General features: G+C 44.2%; 1 protein-coding gene across 1 annotated transcript in view; it reads left to right on the forward strand.

Moving 5' to 3' along the window:
• The first annotated feature begins 219 nt into the window (after positions 1-219).
• KLHL14 (kelch like family member 14) overlaps positions 220-16,066 on the forward strand; it is a 53,842-nt gene continuing 37,995 nt past the window's right edge. The window contains exon 1 of the mRNA XM_054394752.1: positions 220-1,157. Within this exon, the coding sequence (XP_054250727.1) occupies positions 220-1,157 (938 nt within the window). The remainder of the gene's footprint in view (positions 1,158-16,066) is intronic.

Genomic DNA, 16,066 nt, shown 5'->3' on the forward strand with positions numbered 1-16,066 from the left:
TGTGCGGGAAGGGGCGGCTTGGCGGGCAGAGGGGAGCCCGTCTCCCGGCTGCTCCCCCCGCCACCGGTGCGCACACGTCCGGGATGCGCCCTCCGGGCCTCTAAAGCTCTGTGTTTATTGTTGTGTCGTCCCGTGTGTCCCCCACCCCGCTTTCCTCCCCACCCCTCTGCCCAGGTTGGAGGAGGGTTTAAAAGGCAGGTGTGTCGGAGGCCGCTCGCCATGTCCAGATCCGGGGACAGGACCTCCACCTTCGACCCCAGCCACAGCGACAACCTGCTGCACGGCCTCAACCTGCTGTGGAGGAAGCAGCTCTTCTGCGACGTGACCCTGACGGCCCAGGGCCAGCAGTTCCACTGCCACAAGGCCGTGCTGGCCTCCTGCTCCCAGTACTTCCGATCCCTCTTCTCCAGCGGCGGCGGGAGCGGAGGGCACCCCCACGCTCTGGGGCTGGGGCCCGGCGCTCAGGACGGGTTGGGGGGCCCGCCGAAGGAGCCTCCGCCGCCGCAGCCGCAGGAGGAGCCCGGCACCCCCTCCTCCTCCCCAGAGGACAAGCTGTTGGCCAGCCCGCGGGCCATCAACAACCTGGTGCTGCAGGGCTGCTCGTCCATCGGGCTGCGGCTGGTGCTGGAGTACCTGTACACGGCCAACGTGACCCTCTCGCTGGACACGGTGGAGGAGGTGCTGTCGGTCAGCAAGATTCTGCACATCCCGCAGGTCACCAAGCTCTGCGTGCAGTTCCTCAACGATCAGATCTCGGTCCAGAACTACAAGCAGGTGTGCAAGATCGCCGCCCTGCACGGCCTGGAGGAGACCAAGAAGCTGGCCAACAAGTACCTGGTGGAGGACGTGCTGCTGCTCAACTTCGAGGAGATGCGCGCCCTGCTCGACTCACTGCCCCCCCCAGTCGAGTCGGAACTGGCACTTTTCCAGATGTCCGTGCTCTGGCTGGAGCACGATCGGGAGACCCGCATGCAGTACGCCCCAGACCTCATGAAGCGCCTCCGCTTCGCCCTCATCCCCGCTCCGGAGCTGGTGGAGCGGGTCCAGTCGGTGGATTTCATGCGCACCGACCCCGTCTGCCAGAAGCTGTTGCTGGACGCCATGAACTACCACCTGATGCCCTTCAGGCAGCACTGCCGGCAAAGCCTGGCCAGCAGGTGAGGGGGGCGGCGTGGCGGGGGGAGGCTTCCCTCACGGGCGTCCCCACGGCAGTTCCTGGCCGCAGGAGGCTGGGGACGCCGGGGAGTCCCCGCAGGGTGCGGGGCTGAGGCGGCTGCAGAGACCTTGCTGAGGCCGGGCCGGGCGCCCTCCGGCGGGGCAGGGCGGCAGAAGCCTGCCCGCGGCGGCGGGTGAAGGGCGGTGGCGGGGCCGAGCTGCCCGCCCCCAGCCCCGCCAAACTTTTCGTCCCCTCCCCTCGATCCGTTGCGGCGGGTGGCGGTTGGTACCCCGGCGGCCGCTCCTCCGCCCTTCGGCCCCGGGGAGAGTCCGGGCTGTGGACAGCCGCCCCGAACAAGGGCGCGGAGGCGGCTCCGCGGCGCTGGGCGTGGGGGGCAGGACCGCGGCGGGGGCGGGGGCCGGGGCCGCGGTTGTCGGCGGGAGGCCTCCTGGGAGGCGGACGGCCTCGGGTGGATGCCCGCGACCCGGGTTCCTCGTCCGCCCGGGGCCCCTCGGCTGCCCAGCGGAGCTCCCTTTCCCGTCGTGCCCGGTCCCTGGAGCTAACGTGAGGCTTCACCGTGCGTGCAGGAGCCCGCGCCTTGGGAACCTGTTGTAATTATTGATTACAGCCTAGATTTGTTTAATTTATTTTTTTCCCCTACAATGTTGCTTCTTAACAAGGAGTTGAATCTTCAAGTTGTTTTAAGATTCAATCGCAAAGTCGTAAATCTAATGTCATAAATAACTGCATTGTCAATGCACACCCTAGTGTTGCTGATGTTAGGGTGATGTCCACCTTGTGCATGGAAACTTGTGACTTCATAGTTTTTCCTTCCATGAAATGTAAGTTAGTTTTATCCAATAAGATAATGAATCATGATGTCAAAGATCGACAATATGAGATTCATATTAGGAACTGAAAGCACAGCATATAGCTTAACAAGCAGGAAATACACCCAGAACGAATGGGATGTTTATTTTTCTCCTTTTGAAATGTTTGTACTTCATTTCATTCAAGAAATGGAACGGTAATACCATCTTCCAATGGTATTACTATGCAGTGGCATGGTAGTGCAGAAATCAAAACACACTTTCTTTTCAGCTTTTTAACTAATAGGTTGATACTAATAATTACTTCACAGCATCAAGAAAAACTAGTAGATTATTGAATATTGTAGATAACGCTCTCAGCATTAATGCAGAGGATTCTTTATGTCTTCGTGTAATAGGTACCCTGATGATTTAACTTTGGAAATGCTGTGCCTTCTTTTATTATCTCTGGCTAGTTCACTTTGTGTTAGTGTTTTGTGGTGCTTAAAATCCTACAGTAAGAAAAAACTAACACCTCCCTCCCCCCCCCCAAAAAAAAAAAAATACCAGCATTTTGCAGTGTAGTCAACAGTGTTGAGATGCCACTGTTGTAGCTGGTGTGTACCCTTTGCATTTCAATATTCAGAACTGTTGACTTACAGAAACACAAAACCCACAACCTCCTTCCCAGCTGGGATTCTGCACGCTGCCGGGGGCATGCCGAGGCTCAAGTCCTGGTGGATTGCTGAGATACCAGCTGGTTTGGTTCAGTGAAGATACCTTCCAGCTTCACTGGTCCATGTCATTTGAAGGATATGTAGTGCTGTTCTGACCACTGAATGTTTACAAGTGTCATGGATGCTGCAGGAATCTGATACCCCAGGTGCTGGGAGCTGGCTTTCCCTGTAAGCAGGAACACACACAAAAGGATCACGCTTTAAGTAACCTTAGATTACATTCTAAGTTGCATTTAATGACTTATGGGGGACTCCAAATACCACAAATACTACGTTTTGTTGTTTTTTTTTTTTTTCACATCATTGCAGACAGTGGGATTTTGGAGACTCTTAACATACCTTTGCCTTCTCAACCTTACCATGTGTTTAGTGACAGCATCATAACTATCTCCTCTTCATTGGGTTCTTTGGTGGTAGTGAAATCAGATTAAAAAACATGTAAGCTTCTTTTGTTTTATAAATAAGAGACTTAAAAACTTACTCAAGATATTCAAATGTTGGAGGTGTTGAAATGCTCTGGGATACAGAATACAATAGGTACATTTTAATTTTTGGTCTTGGGTAATATTCCTGAAATAACAATTCATGAAAGCCACAAAGGCCCATCTTTGAATCATACTCTAAAGTTTCATCAGGCTGCCTATGTGTACAAACACCTTCTTAAACAGGAAGGAAGAAACAAAAAACCCACACCTGAGAGGAGAGATTTCTAGGCTTGTCCTTCCTTTTACTTATAGGTTGCTAAAGCTGACACTCGTTGAATAAAATTTGAGGAAAGCAAATCTGCAAAGAGTTCCTTGAGTTACCATTTGCAGAAGGAAATCTTGATGAAGTGTGTGTGCAAGTAGAGAAAAGTTATTACACAGAAAAGGGCTGTAAAACTCTGATTACCTTTTCTGTGAGTGATGATGACCTTGGTAATTTGGAATTTAAAGTTTAATGAAAGGTCCTTCACAGAAGATTCACATGTCTTTAGAAAGAGATTGACTATGCTGCAGTATAATACACACTGCACAGATAGTAAGGGTTGGTGAGGAATACAAGCAGCACAGTGCCATAACTACTTGCTTACTGCATATTGAATAAAAGGGAATTGCACTCAGAATTAAAACTTGCCAATAACTTTTGAAATTATTTTTATTTTTGAAAAGAACATCATCTTTGGGTGGCATGCTATTTAAGAAAACAGGTACACTTGGCGTACATAACTACCCATATGTGCATTGCCACTTTGGAGTACTTTGGAATCAGAGCTACTTATGTTTCTTAAACAAAAGCAGTGTAATCAAAAGCTCTGAGTGCTGTGATTTTTCCAGTGAAATGTAGCTAAAAATAGCACTGGTTGGTTGTTTTAAGTTACTTCTTTATGTGATAAATGACATGTGCTTGCTTTCCTGACAAACACAAGTTTTTTTGCTGTTGTCAAGGCTGGAGGAAGGCATTTTTTGCATCACAAGAGCCAACCTGTGCACTGTGTGCAGAGCTGTTGATAGAGTTTGTGCTACAAATGCAGAACCTGCAGCACAGGTGATGCTGGGGCTAGCAGGTATCCAGACTGTCTTTGGTGCTGTAGTGAAAATCAGTTTGTCTGCAGGGAGAGCTATTTTTTTTTCCCCATGAAATTTCATGAGGCAAGGTAACACTTGAACACCCTCATGCCTTTTTGCAAAATTCTTTTTCAAAGTACAGCAACTAAATCATCATCGTTTGAAAAGTTGAGGAGTGACCTTCCTGGCTTGTGAACCTAGCCACACTTTGAGGCTTAGGGCTTTTCCAGGGTGGGTGGGTGTTTTGGCTCTGAGCTGGCATTTAATTAGTGCTTACCTCTAAGCAAAGTTAGTAATTCTGTTGCCTTCAATCTCCCTTTTCCAGGCTAGTGATGGAGCTGTCTGGCCTCTGAGATCCTTACCTACAGTAGGGTCTCAGCACGCAAGCTGCTATTAAAGCCTCTTGAGGCACAGTTGGTTTTGACATCAGTAGGAAAAATCCCAGTTGATTTCTGCTTGGAGTGGTTTGGGCCCATTTTGGTGGCCATGAACATTAGGCTTAAGTGATGTTTGTCCCTGAGAGACTCTGTGCTGTGTCATGTTTTCTGTAGTTCAGGGAAGAAAAAGCATTTAGATAGAGGGATGTTCATTTTCCTGTGATTTATTTGACTCCTGGGACTTCAGTAGAGTGTTGAGTTGATTAAAATGTCTCTGAGCTTTTGTGTTGTAATATCATATATTTTATATAATACAAGGGATATGTTTTCAATTTGTACAAAGTTCTGGGTTAGAGCATTACCATGTTGCTGGAAAGAATTTCACTTTTAGAGATGAGTGAGCTAGTGAGAATTATTATTGCTTCCATGTTTACTTGCAACAATGAAAATACTTAAAACCACTTTGCTGCTATGGAACACCTATCTTTAAACTTTAATTTTGCTTGTGCTGATGTGCAATATAGCTGTAGATGGTGAATGGAGCATTATAGAAAATATATTTAAATTACAGGCCTATTATTAAATGTTTTACCTAAATATTGTTGCCTTTTTTATAGAGCATTGCTGTAATTTTATGGTTTTGCTCTTCTGTAACTATTTACAATGACTTCTGCTCCAGAAGTCAGACATGAGAAGGTAGGCTGGCTGGGAAGTAGTTTGTTTGCTGCAGGATACAAGCAGCTAGCTTCTCTTGACATCAATGTATGTTTGGGTTGGTCAGGTCCTTCCAGGATTTGCAGGCAGAGTAGCAGTTAGATGATGGTACAGCTGCATCAGGCACCTGATGGCAAAGCGAAATGAAGCCAGGAGAGAGGGCAAAATGCAGGAAAAGTGAGGAACTGAGATACCCCAGGGGAGAAATGGAGCATAAGTAGTGCAAATTAGGAAGTACAAATGAAGGAAACAGGAAGGGAAGAATAGTTTTGTAGGGAGAATGAGTAGGATACCAGTCAGGAAAGGAGACAAGCAAAACAAAACAAAATAAGACCCTGGAAGATGAAAAGAAGAGAGAGAATGAAACAAAAGGAAGAAAACTAATTCTTAGTAGAAGCAGCGTCTGTTGTCAATAGTAGCTCAGTATTTCAGTTTCTGGAAAAGCTGTTTCACATGTGGAGGAAGAAAAACTGATGAAGATCAACCAACTGACCTGACATGGGAAAAGTTGTAGACAAGAAACATGTAATAAAATTGTAGAAGAGAAAGGAGGAAAATAAAAAGACAGACAAGGAGGCTAAGCCTGACTGTTCTGTTTTCTGTGTTCAGCAAAGTCTCATCATGTATTGACCCAGCTGTTTTTCTATACTTTTGTTCCCTGGACTGCAAAACCTTGGGGAGATTTAGAATTTTGCAGAAGCTAATTGTAGAGGTTTTTATTTTTCTTCAGTTTCAGCAGGGAGAGTGTGTCATCCAGACTGTTTGGTGTTGGGTAATACTACTGCAAGTGACAGCAAATTACACAGTGACAGGTGATGTAGATGATACAACCAGTTTTCACTCAGTAGGAAGGTGGTAACTGTTGATGAGGAAGGTAAATGTAAAGTGCTGAACAGCATGAGGCAGTAGCATTTGTGTGAAAGATGTGTAGGTGTATCCAGTCCGTTTTCCTGTCTACAGAGGAGATTAAACATTAGTTAACGTCCTTGGCAATTAAACACTTTCTTTTTTGAATATTTTGTTTGTCTACAAAGTTTGCAGACTGTAGTTCAGTTTGACTTCTGTAGGATCTCAGTAGGGCATGTTTGGTGGTTGTAAAAACATGCTTGTTTTTCACTGAAATACCTTGTTGTGTGTTCCAGTAACATCCATCTGCCTGTTCCTTTGTGATCCCAACATCAGCACTGGGTTTTTTTTTTAACTGATATTTGTACTCATGGTTAATTGCAAGTGAGAAATATTACAGGCCTCAAATTAACATCCAGACAAAATAGCTTAAAACGTATGTGAGTCGTTAAGATTTGTGTTACAGTGTGGATGAAGTGAATGTGAGGCTTCAGTTTATTTCAGTGGGCTTTGGATCCCATCTTGTGTGCCCAAATTAATATCAGGAAATTGTACCTGTGCCAGGACTCTCTCAGCTGAGCTACAGAAGGGAGACTGACACATTAGAGGCTGTGGGGAAGTGAACCACAGACCTGTAGTCAGTTTAATCCTAGTTGATCTCACCTACTGCTTTCACTCGCCTTCTGTGCTTTCATTTGCCTTTGGAGACAGGCTGGTACTGGAGTGTTAGTGGGGAGATGTGGAGTATCCAGGTGGGAAGGAGGCCTGGAGCTTAGGGTACAGTCAGAGATGGCACCTTTGTCCTAAAAGGACTGCTGTGGGTCAGGACAGTTCTCAGGAGCCTTTTTAAAGACATGGATGTCCTGGCAGGTGAAATCCTGTGAGCTGCAGCAGCATAGGTGACAGCCAGTTTCTTGGCCCAGCAGTAGTATTTGTTAGGAGAAACGTAATTTATGAAGAGTATTTCATGGGCTTTCTTACAAGCAACCATCTGTACAACAGCTGTAGGCAAAGGAGTGCCAACTACCGTGTGCAGGTACTCCCCTTCCCCTGCCAGCCAGTGTCCTGATCAGGGGTACTAGTTGGGAACTGCCAGCCCCTCCTGATGTATGTCCTTAGGCAGCACACAGTGCTAGTGCCTCCAGCATCTTCCCCATCTGCTGCCCTCTCTTGCTCCAGAAGTTCAGTTTCTCAAACTCCCCTTCTTCCCAGTTTTTAGAACATCCAAACTACTCAGTTTCCCTTACCAGGCTGCCTCATAGGTTCTTCCTTGCTCCCAGGCCACTCTGCCAGGTAGGGTCTTCCCCAGATCCAGCCTACCAGCCCTTCACTTTTGCCTGTCTGTTCTCTGAAGTCCTCTGCTGCTGTGGTGCCTGGCCTCTCAGGACCCATTCCATCAAAGCTCCTTACCTCACACACACCATTGCCAACTGCTCCAGAGCCCTCAGCTTGGATCTTCAGAGGCTGATGCAGCTGGTTGGACCTGTGCTGTTTCTCAGCTTTCATTCAGCACTTGAAGCAATTTCAGGTATTTGCACTTCCAAACTTTTCTGGGAGGTAGTCTTCTACTGGATTTCAAACTGGAAGGAAAATGAGTTATATTAAAAAAAAAAAAATCTTAAGATCTCAAACTGAGGAGAAGGTGCTTGGGAAAATGAGAACTTCCTCTTCAGATGTTGTACATCAGCAAAAATGCACCTTCCCACCCCCTGCAACAGCCTGTGCAGCTCATTTAAAAGTCTTGGAGACTCCTAAAAGTGGAGTTGTCTGCCATGAGGTCCTGTGCTGTTCTTGCCCAGGCTTTGGCAATGCAATCTAGGATTGTCCTGTCAGGGAAAATGTAGATCACCGGTTGTGCAGAGCCTCCTAGATAAGGAAATTCCCTCTCAAACAAAGTCCTTGTGGTATGATTTATATTTAAGGTGTACCTTTTGCAAATGGAGTTCTGTAGGATCATGGTGAGCATCACACTTGGCTGCCTTTGTTGCCTGTCTGAGGCTTTTCTGTTTACTCTTTGCCTGTTGTGCAACCCTTTCATGTGAAGAGGAGGTAGAAAGGAGAGAGAGGGCCTATGAAGGCACATTATGCCCTGGAGCCACTATAGTTTTTTCCCTTACAGCAGAAGAATATGGAGGTTCAGAGTCTGTAACTGCTGAGCATTAAATGGAACAGAGCTGTGACAGTGTAACTGTTTGGATTTGTACTTGAAGAGAAAGTACAGCAAGCCTTGGGGGCAAGGAGAGTGAGGAGAGCAAATGCAGAACACAAAAATCAACAGAAAATAGTTTGCCAGGAAAAGGGCTTTGATTCTGTTAAACTCACCTTACGGAAAAAATCCTCATAATCTGTAAAAACACCATTTCATCTTTTCAAACAACTCTCCTTTTAAAAATCAGAGCAGTTTTCTCCATCAGAGCAAAATTTGTTATTATCCTTTGCATAGTATGGCCTGAAAAGATTGAGCAGTTAATAGGAATCCTGAATGGAAGTTTTCAGCTGGACTCCACAGCTCTGTAAACATCTCTGTTGTTTATTATGTTGAAACAGATCCAGTCTGGTGTTACAGGTTTACCAAAGGGCTGTCTAAAGGAATTAAAGAGTATGGGAAGTTGCAGTATGTAAGTAGATACTTCCTGGCATAATTTTTTGTGTTTGCTGCCTCCCTGAAATTTTCTTTAGAGACTGTCATGCCTGGTACTTAGTACTCAACACTTCTTGCTCTATTCTTGGAAAGCAGACAATAAACTTTGAGCAAATATCATCAGCTGCCAAGTTCAATGGAAGCAGACGGTTTGCAGTGAAGCTGGAAGTAAATAGAAGTTGGTGCCACAGTTGGTTCTTCCTGCCTTCCCTGACTGCTGCCTCCTTTCAGAAAGGGAAAAAAAAAATAAAGGCAGAAGAAAGGTAACCAGCCATAGCTTGGGTGAGACAGCAGCAAGTTGTGTTTTTTCTCCTAAGCTTCCTAAGGAAAAGGAGCCTCATCTGGGGAGAATGCAGCCTCTGATTCAGAGACCTCCTGTCATTGTGGACATCCAGTATGGAATCACCCAATAAGAGGACCTTCTTGACTTTTCACGGGCTGAAAGTCAAAAAAAAAAAGGGTTGATGGAAATTTGTTAGGGCAAAAAATGTAGATTTGACCTCCCTGAAGCATTCTATAAACACTGTCATTTTACTCACTCTGTCTAACCCAAAATCTAGCTGTGATATTATCTTTCATTTTATTTTTAAAACGATGCAGGATCAAGGGAGATTGTTTAAGGGTTTTCAGAACTTCTTGCAATATGGAGTTGCATTTCTTTTGCATAGTTTTGCTAGTGATATTCATGACACAGGAGGTTTTTGTTACTTACTTACCAATATAAGCTTTGCTAGTAACATTCCTGCGATTCAAATCCCTCACAGTGCTTCAGATACTCCTTTGTGGCTAGTAAGTATCTTTAGCCCTCAGATTTTGGTGAATTTAAAGAGTTGTATGCAGATGATATATTTGTGTAGATGTTGCCTCTATAGAGCTACTATTGATGATCTCACAAAGGCAGCACATTTCTTATATCCTATCAAACTCTAAGGAGCAGTAGTGTTGTGTATGAATACAGCAACCTTGGCAGGTTTCCATATGGGAAAGCTACTGAGCATCTTCCTGGGGAACTGTACCAGTGTCCTGTCAACAGGAAGAATGATCTGCTAGTACAAGGAGACAAAGATGAGAAGGACATTCCTGTGTGTTCCTCCCAAAAGGATGCTGATGGTAGATGTCACTCATCTAGAATAGTTACCCTCCCTGAAGCTGCCTATTAGTTCAGAGGCTCTCATCCCAGAAGGAAGGGACATTTGCTTTAAATATCTTCTAGCTAAAAGTATTCCCTTATTCTTCAAGATTTACTTAGAGACTATTCTAAACTGGTAATGGCAGTGGGGTTTGATCCATAAAGAAAAACAGAATATTTGGAGCTCCAAATAAATTTAAGTTATTTTAATACAGGAGATGGAATTTTAATACAGGAGTCTTGCAGCTGTAGAAATAAAGGAAGCTTTATCAGGTAACTTTGCAGCAGTTAAGTGTGGCCTGTCAGACAAGAGACTTGTTTACCCTTACACTTCTGTTTTTTAGATAGATACAAAAAGGGAACATTGTCGTTGAAGCAAACAGTGACTCTTCTTTTTTTTTTTTTCTGTACATTTATTTAACAAAAAAACCCCAACCAAACAAAAAAAGGCATTTGACCAAAAAAGCCCAAAACACAACGAGCGAACGCCACTTCACAGATTCAGAGGACAAAACCAACAATCAATGTCTGCAGCAAATAATTTTCAACTTAGTATTTCTGTTCCTAAACTTGTCTGTCAGTGGTCAGCAGCATGGATTAAGCGAGCAGCAGAGCAGCTGTCTCTTGGGCATCACTGAACCTCTTCACTGAATGCAACGACGAGCTCTGCTGCAATGAAAACTTGTACTCGGGGCCTCCTGCTAAGCATGCCCACATTGAGAATGAAAAGATGAAAACTGGAATCTTCATGACACTGAAGTAAATGATAAGTCTGGTTTTCAGGTACAATATTAATAGAAAGTTTTTCACATACTTTTAACTGTGTCTTGGGCCATAGGTGTGCCTTGGGAGGATCAGAAATAATCCGTTCAGAAAGCAGTATTTATATGTTCAGCGTAATTTTAGAACGTATTTTGAACCCAAGAACTAAATCACTTCTTGGTCATAATCTACAGGAGACCTCAGCATGCTTTGGGTTTTGACAAAATCAAAATATTCTTTCAGGCCTGTACTTTGCAAATAAGAAGATAATTCCTGGTGGGCCAGAGGTCCAGGAGAATTCTGATATGCAGGATTAGGTCTAGTGTCTGTGAGAGCTCAGGTCTTTCCCCTGGCAGTGCTGGAGAGTTAGGAAGAGATTCTGGCTGCCTCTTCACCTATAGGTTGTGATGTTCATTAATTCATTTTATGTGGTAACAAAACCTTGCAAAATTTCTCTGTCCAAAATAAATTCTACATTTTTATCTTGCTGCTTTCATCAAGTTCATAGTTAAACTGCTGGATAATGATATTTTCTCTCCATTAGGCATGTGTTGCTAATCATGGCTATCTTTGCAGTCAACTGTGGAAGCCAAAATCCACTGAAATAAGCAGTTTTCATATGACACTTCTGTTGCACTGAAATGCCTATCTAGGAGCAGGGAAAAAAATTGTCAAAGATCACATCACATGTTCTGTGGTGGCAAAAAGAGAGTTCAGAACAGAGCCACAAAGATGGTGAAGGCAGTGGAACATCTCTCTTATGAGGAAAGGTTGAGGGAACTGAATCTCTTTAGCTTGATGGAGACTGAGGGGTGACCTCATTCATGTTCATAAAGATGTGAAGAGCAGTGTTGAGAGGATGGAGCCAGGCTCTGCTCAGTGATGTCCAGTGACAGGACAAGGGGCAATGGGAGCAAGCTGGAGCAGTGAAGGTTCCGCATGAGCATAAGGAAAAACTTTTTCTTTGTGAGGGTGACAGAGCCCTGGTACAGGCTGCCCAGAGAAGTTGTGGAGTCTCCTTCTCTGGAGACATTCAAAACCCACCTGGTTGTGTTCCTGTGTGACCTGCCTTAGGCGATCCTGCTCTGGCAGGGGGGTTGGACTCAATCTTTTGAGGTCACTTCTAACCCCTAACATTCTGTAATTCTGTGGAAACTATTCCTTCAGTCACAGGCAAGTGGATGCCTGCAGCATCAGTTCAGGTCTGCAGACTGCAGCTACATTCTCTTTTACATTTTCGTGGGACACAACACTCCTTCAGATACCTTTGTGGAAGAAAAAGATTGCGTAGGACCATCCAGGTTTTCTGGAGATCAGATTAACTCTTTTAGTTATCAAACAAAAGGTCTGTAATTGAAATGCTGATTGGGGCAGTGTATTTATCTCTTTACCTTCAGGTTGGTGTCTAAACCTCACTGCAGTATTTTGCTCCCACTGCAGGTTAATACATTTTTTCTGAAGTTATTACTTGTTCTGTTGACAGTATTACTATGTGTTAGCTTCCAGTTACTCAGCTCCTTTGATATAATGAGATTTGTGGCTGTAAGTAAAATTCTCTCTCCATTCACCTGCTCTTGCTGGATCTGAGCTGGTCTTGTGGCTGGCATTGTTTGCACCTGAGTTCAGTGAGCAAATAACTGAAGCTGGATTTGGCTCTGCTGTGCTTAAGGTCAGTGCTTGAGCAGGAGTAAGCATTGCTTGCTGGTCTAAAGAACCACCTGCCTTGCTCAGTACTCAAAGCCATGGTGATAGCCTGTATTAAAAGAGAATTAGTGATCCAGGCTTTTGCTTATTTTATAGCCCTGAGTTAAGAGGTAAGTCTAGTTGTAAGGTCTTTCTGTTTTTTTTTTTTTTTTTTTTTTCCCATTGATTACCAGGATCACCAGTATGTCTAAGATGCCATTTTCTTTCCTCTGTGTAACACTACACCAAATGCTTTAATGACCACAGGATTGCCACTTCATCATTGTGATCTTTCCTTTTCTTTGCCTTGCTGCATTGTTTAAAAACTAGAAGAGCTTGGAGCAAACCTGTTGTTGGTGGGGCTTGTTTTCTTGCCAGCTTTGGTAGAATGAACTTCTGCTACCGGCCCAGATAAGGGAAAGCCATCACACAAGATTGATGGATATGCTAATAAAGAAAACAATGTACAAGAAGAGTATTTCTCATTCATGCGTTTTACATTAACATGAGGCTGTCAAGGTTGCAAAAGAGCTTTGAGTGGGAGTGGTTGTCAGGAGTATTGAGCTCTGTTACTGTCTTTCTTACTGATTTGTTGTGAGTTGATCTCTTGGGCTCAGTGTTTTGCCTTGTGTATTCATGGTTAGTTTAGACTGTGAGCTAGAGATCTGAGTTTTAGAGCTGGTGAACATGCTGCTGCTTGAGGAGTGAGTAGGATTTAGATACTCAGCACCTCTGAGAATGTAGCCAATTATATGAGGTCTCCAGTTCCTAGGTTTGTGTGCCTGAAGGAAATGATAAAAGTTTGAAAATACTGTCTTCAAAATATACTTTACTTTCCAGTCTTGTGAGGAGACAAAATAAATTTCACACCACCTGGGGTACCCAGGAACTTAATTAAAGTGAATTAAGTGCTTTAAAATCTTTGCAGAACACAAATTGCCATACGTGTGCAGGATAATAACAACACGTGTATGTTCATCAAGAAGAACTAGAGTTTTGGATTTCAGGTATGAGGAATGCTTTCAGGATAGGATATGGATCAATATATCTCAGCTTCTTTCATGTCATCAGACTGCCTGGTCATGGTTAATGTTATTGTTGACCAGGACCTACTGCTGTTAATTGAATACATGATGATCGTAACAGCCTTGCTAGGGATACTATGAACTTCAGTGTGTAGCTGCATTGTGAAAAAAGGACTATGAAACGAGTGTTCCACATGGTACCAAAAGCAACCATGTCATAATGCAAAAAAAGGAGAAACTTTATCTTGCGAAGACACTAAGTGTATTTTTTTAATCCTGTTTTTGCCATGTTTCACTGAATTATTTTTTTACTAGTATTTGGAAAAGTCTTCTGCATATAAGTGGTGATCATTTCCACGTCTTTCATATTTTAGAATGTATTTGAAGATTTTAACAGCACTACTCAATACAGTCTGAGGTACAAATATAATGTAATAAAGGTGGTTTGGTTTGGTTTGGTTTGGGTTTTTTTTTTGGTGAAACCTCAAATGTAGCAATTCAGACCAAAACCTAAAAAGCAGAATTGAGTCAAGAAAACACATCGTTTTAACTGTCATATAACTTTAGTCACTGTATTATATTTACTTGTTTCACTGGAAGAGCTGTCAGTATAGATGAAACAGATACTTTGAATAAAAGAGCCTGTCTCTTCCTTGCCACGTGAGAGTTCCTTGTGCTTTTGGTAGAGACTGTGCTGGCTATTACCTTTTTAAATTTCCATTAAGGACATCTGTTCATGCTACTTCCCGTTTTAAACATGGGGGAATAGTAAGTATTTGCTAAACATTCCCATAGAGCAGAGCTGCTCTTTCTCAGGCAGTAGCTTCTCTGCTTCTTTAGCTGAAAAAGTAATGTTAAGCATAGTTGCAGCTGCTGAAGTCTGGAAACTCGGAGCTCCATCTGACATTTCATTCTTCACCTTAGCTATTGAGTCTTGGCCATTCATTGGTTTTTCACAGTGATTTGGAGTTAGAAGGGAGTTTTACAGATGAAAGATGAAAATCAAAATAAACTCCTTTATCAAGTAAACCTCGCAAGGGCATTCTGAATTTTACAATACACAGGGAGTTGATTGTGATATAACACACAACACAGGAGGGTTGGAATAAACAATTTATTCTGTATCGTTAGGGATGGCCATGCATAACTGACTTATGGCTCTGCTTTGCTCTGCCACTTGTTACGTGTGCAGTCATCCCTAACTCATACCAAAAGTAGTTTATCATACTCCTGTGTTGCATAGTTTTTTATCAAATGTTCTCTCATTAAAAACTTTACTGTGGAGATTGAATGTTTCAAGATGTTGGCAATGCCTCTGGAAGCTTTCCCCAGGGCATGGTCTCACTGAGTGGAATCTGTCAGTATGAGACGGTTTCCTGTACCCTGCACAGACACAGGTGGGTTGGCAGGTGACAGTCATCGTTTGACAGCACATAGCAGGTTCAGTGCAGAGGGCAAGGACTGTGTTGTCAGAAAGACTGAAGAACTGCAAGAGCTTCTCCCAAGTCAGGAACAAAGCAAGGGGCTAGGACACTGTGGGACAGTGTCACTGCTCCTGCAGTGTAGCTCAGCCCCTGCCGTGAGGGTTTCATTTCCTCCACTGTCAAATCAGGACTTTCCCTGAGCCCTAAATCCATTTTAAAATAAACCAGACTGTCTGCCAGATAATTCCCTGACCACTGTTGTGATAGATTATATCTACAGTCTGTAGTTGTCTTCTGGATAGCCATGTGAAAGATTTGATTCCTCAGCATCGTGTGGATCAGCTGCCTGCTCCCTTCCTGAAGGAAGTTCCTTTTGGGCAGTGTGTGTCTACAGCACAACCTAGCTCATTTTGCCCAGTTGTAAAAAAAGATGCAATCCTGATACAAATGTAAATGGTGGGTCTTCAGCCCACATTCTAGATAGTACTTGGAGCTAAGTTGCCAGTGTGGTGCAGCACCTGCTGCCAGAGTGCACTGCTGAGATCCTGAGTGGTGGTTGGACCCTGCTGCATGCAGTCATGGGTAATGAGTTTTGGATTGTGGCATTCTGTACCTTTCCTGGGTGGGAGTGTTTGCTGAAGAGTGACACATAGATTGCTACAGTGATGCTCTTGTGCTTGGAAAAACGTTGGTGTTGGGCAAGGGTGCTTTCCATCAAGTGCATGGTCCCTTTGTGTGTCCATTTATATCAATGCAGGATTTCTGGGCTACGTCACCTTCCTCCTTAGCAGGAACATTCTGAGTGCACACCTTTGTTCCAGTGTTACCACACCCAAGCTTGGTATCACTGATGAAAGTTCAATTATGTGCCAAGTGACTATTAAAGCATCAGGGCTCATCTGGGGGTCTGGGCCTCCCCTCCCCTTTTCACTTCCAATTGTGCTAAATCCCTTAATGTTGCGAAGAAATCGTACATTCATCAGGTGGAGCGGTGGAGGCCAGGGTGCAGCTAACCGCTTTTACTGCATATGAGACATTGCAGTCCTGTTCTTAAGAACTGCCAGGCAGATTGGGAATCACGGTCACGGTTAATAGCAGCGAATTGCCAGCTCTTGATGGGTGGGTAGTCACTCCTTTCAGTGGTTACCCCCTGGGGGAGAAGGTAGAAAAACAGAGGGAGGGAATTAGAGTGACTTTGCACAGTTGAGCAGGTTCA

The sequence above is a fragment of the Indicator indicator genome, chromosome 31, assembly GCF_027791375.1.
Source record: "Indicator indicator isolate 239-I01 chromosome 31, UM_Iind_1.1, whole genome shotgun sequence".
NCBI classification, from domain to species: Eukaryota; Metazoa; Chordata; class Aves; order Piciformes; family Indicatoridae; genus Indicator; species Indicator indicator.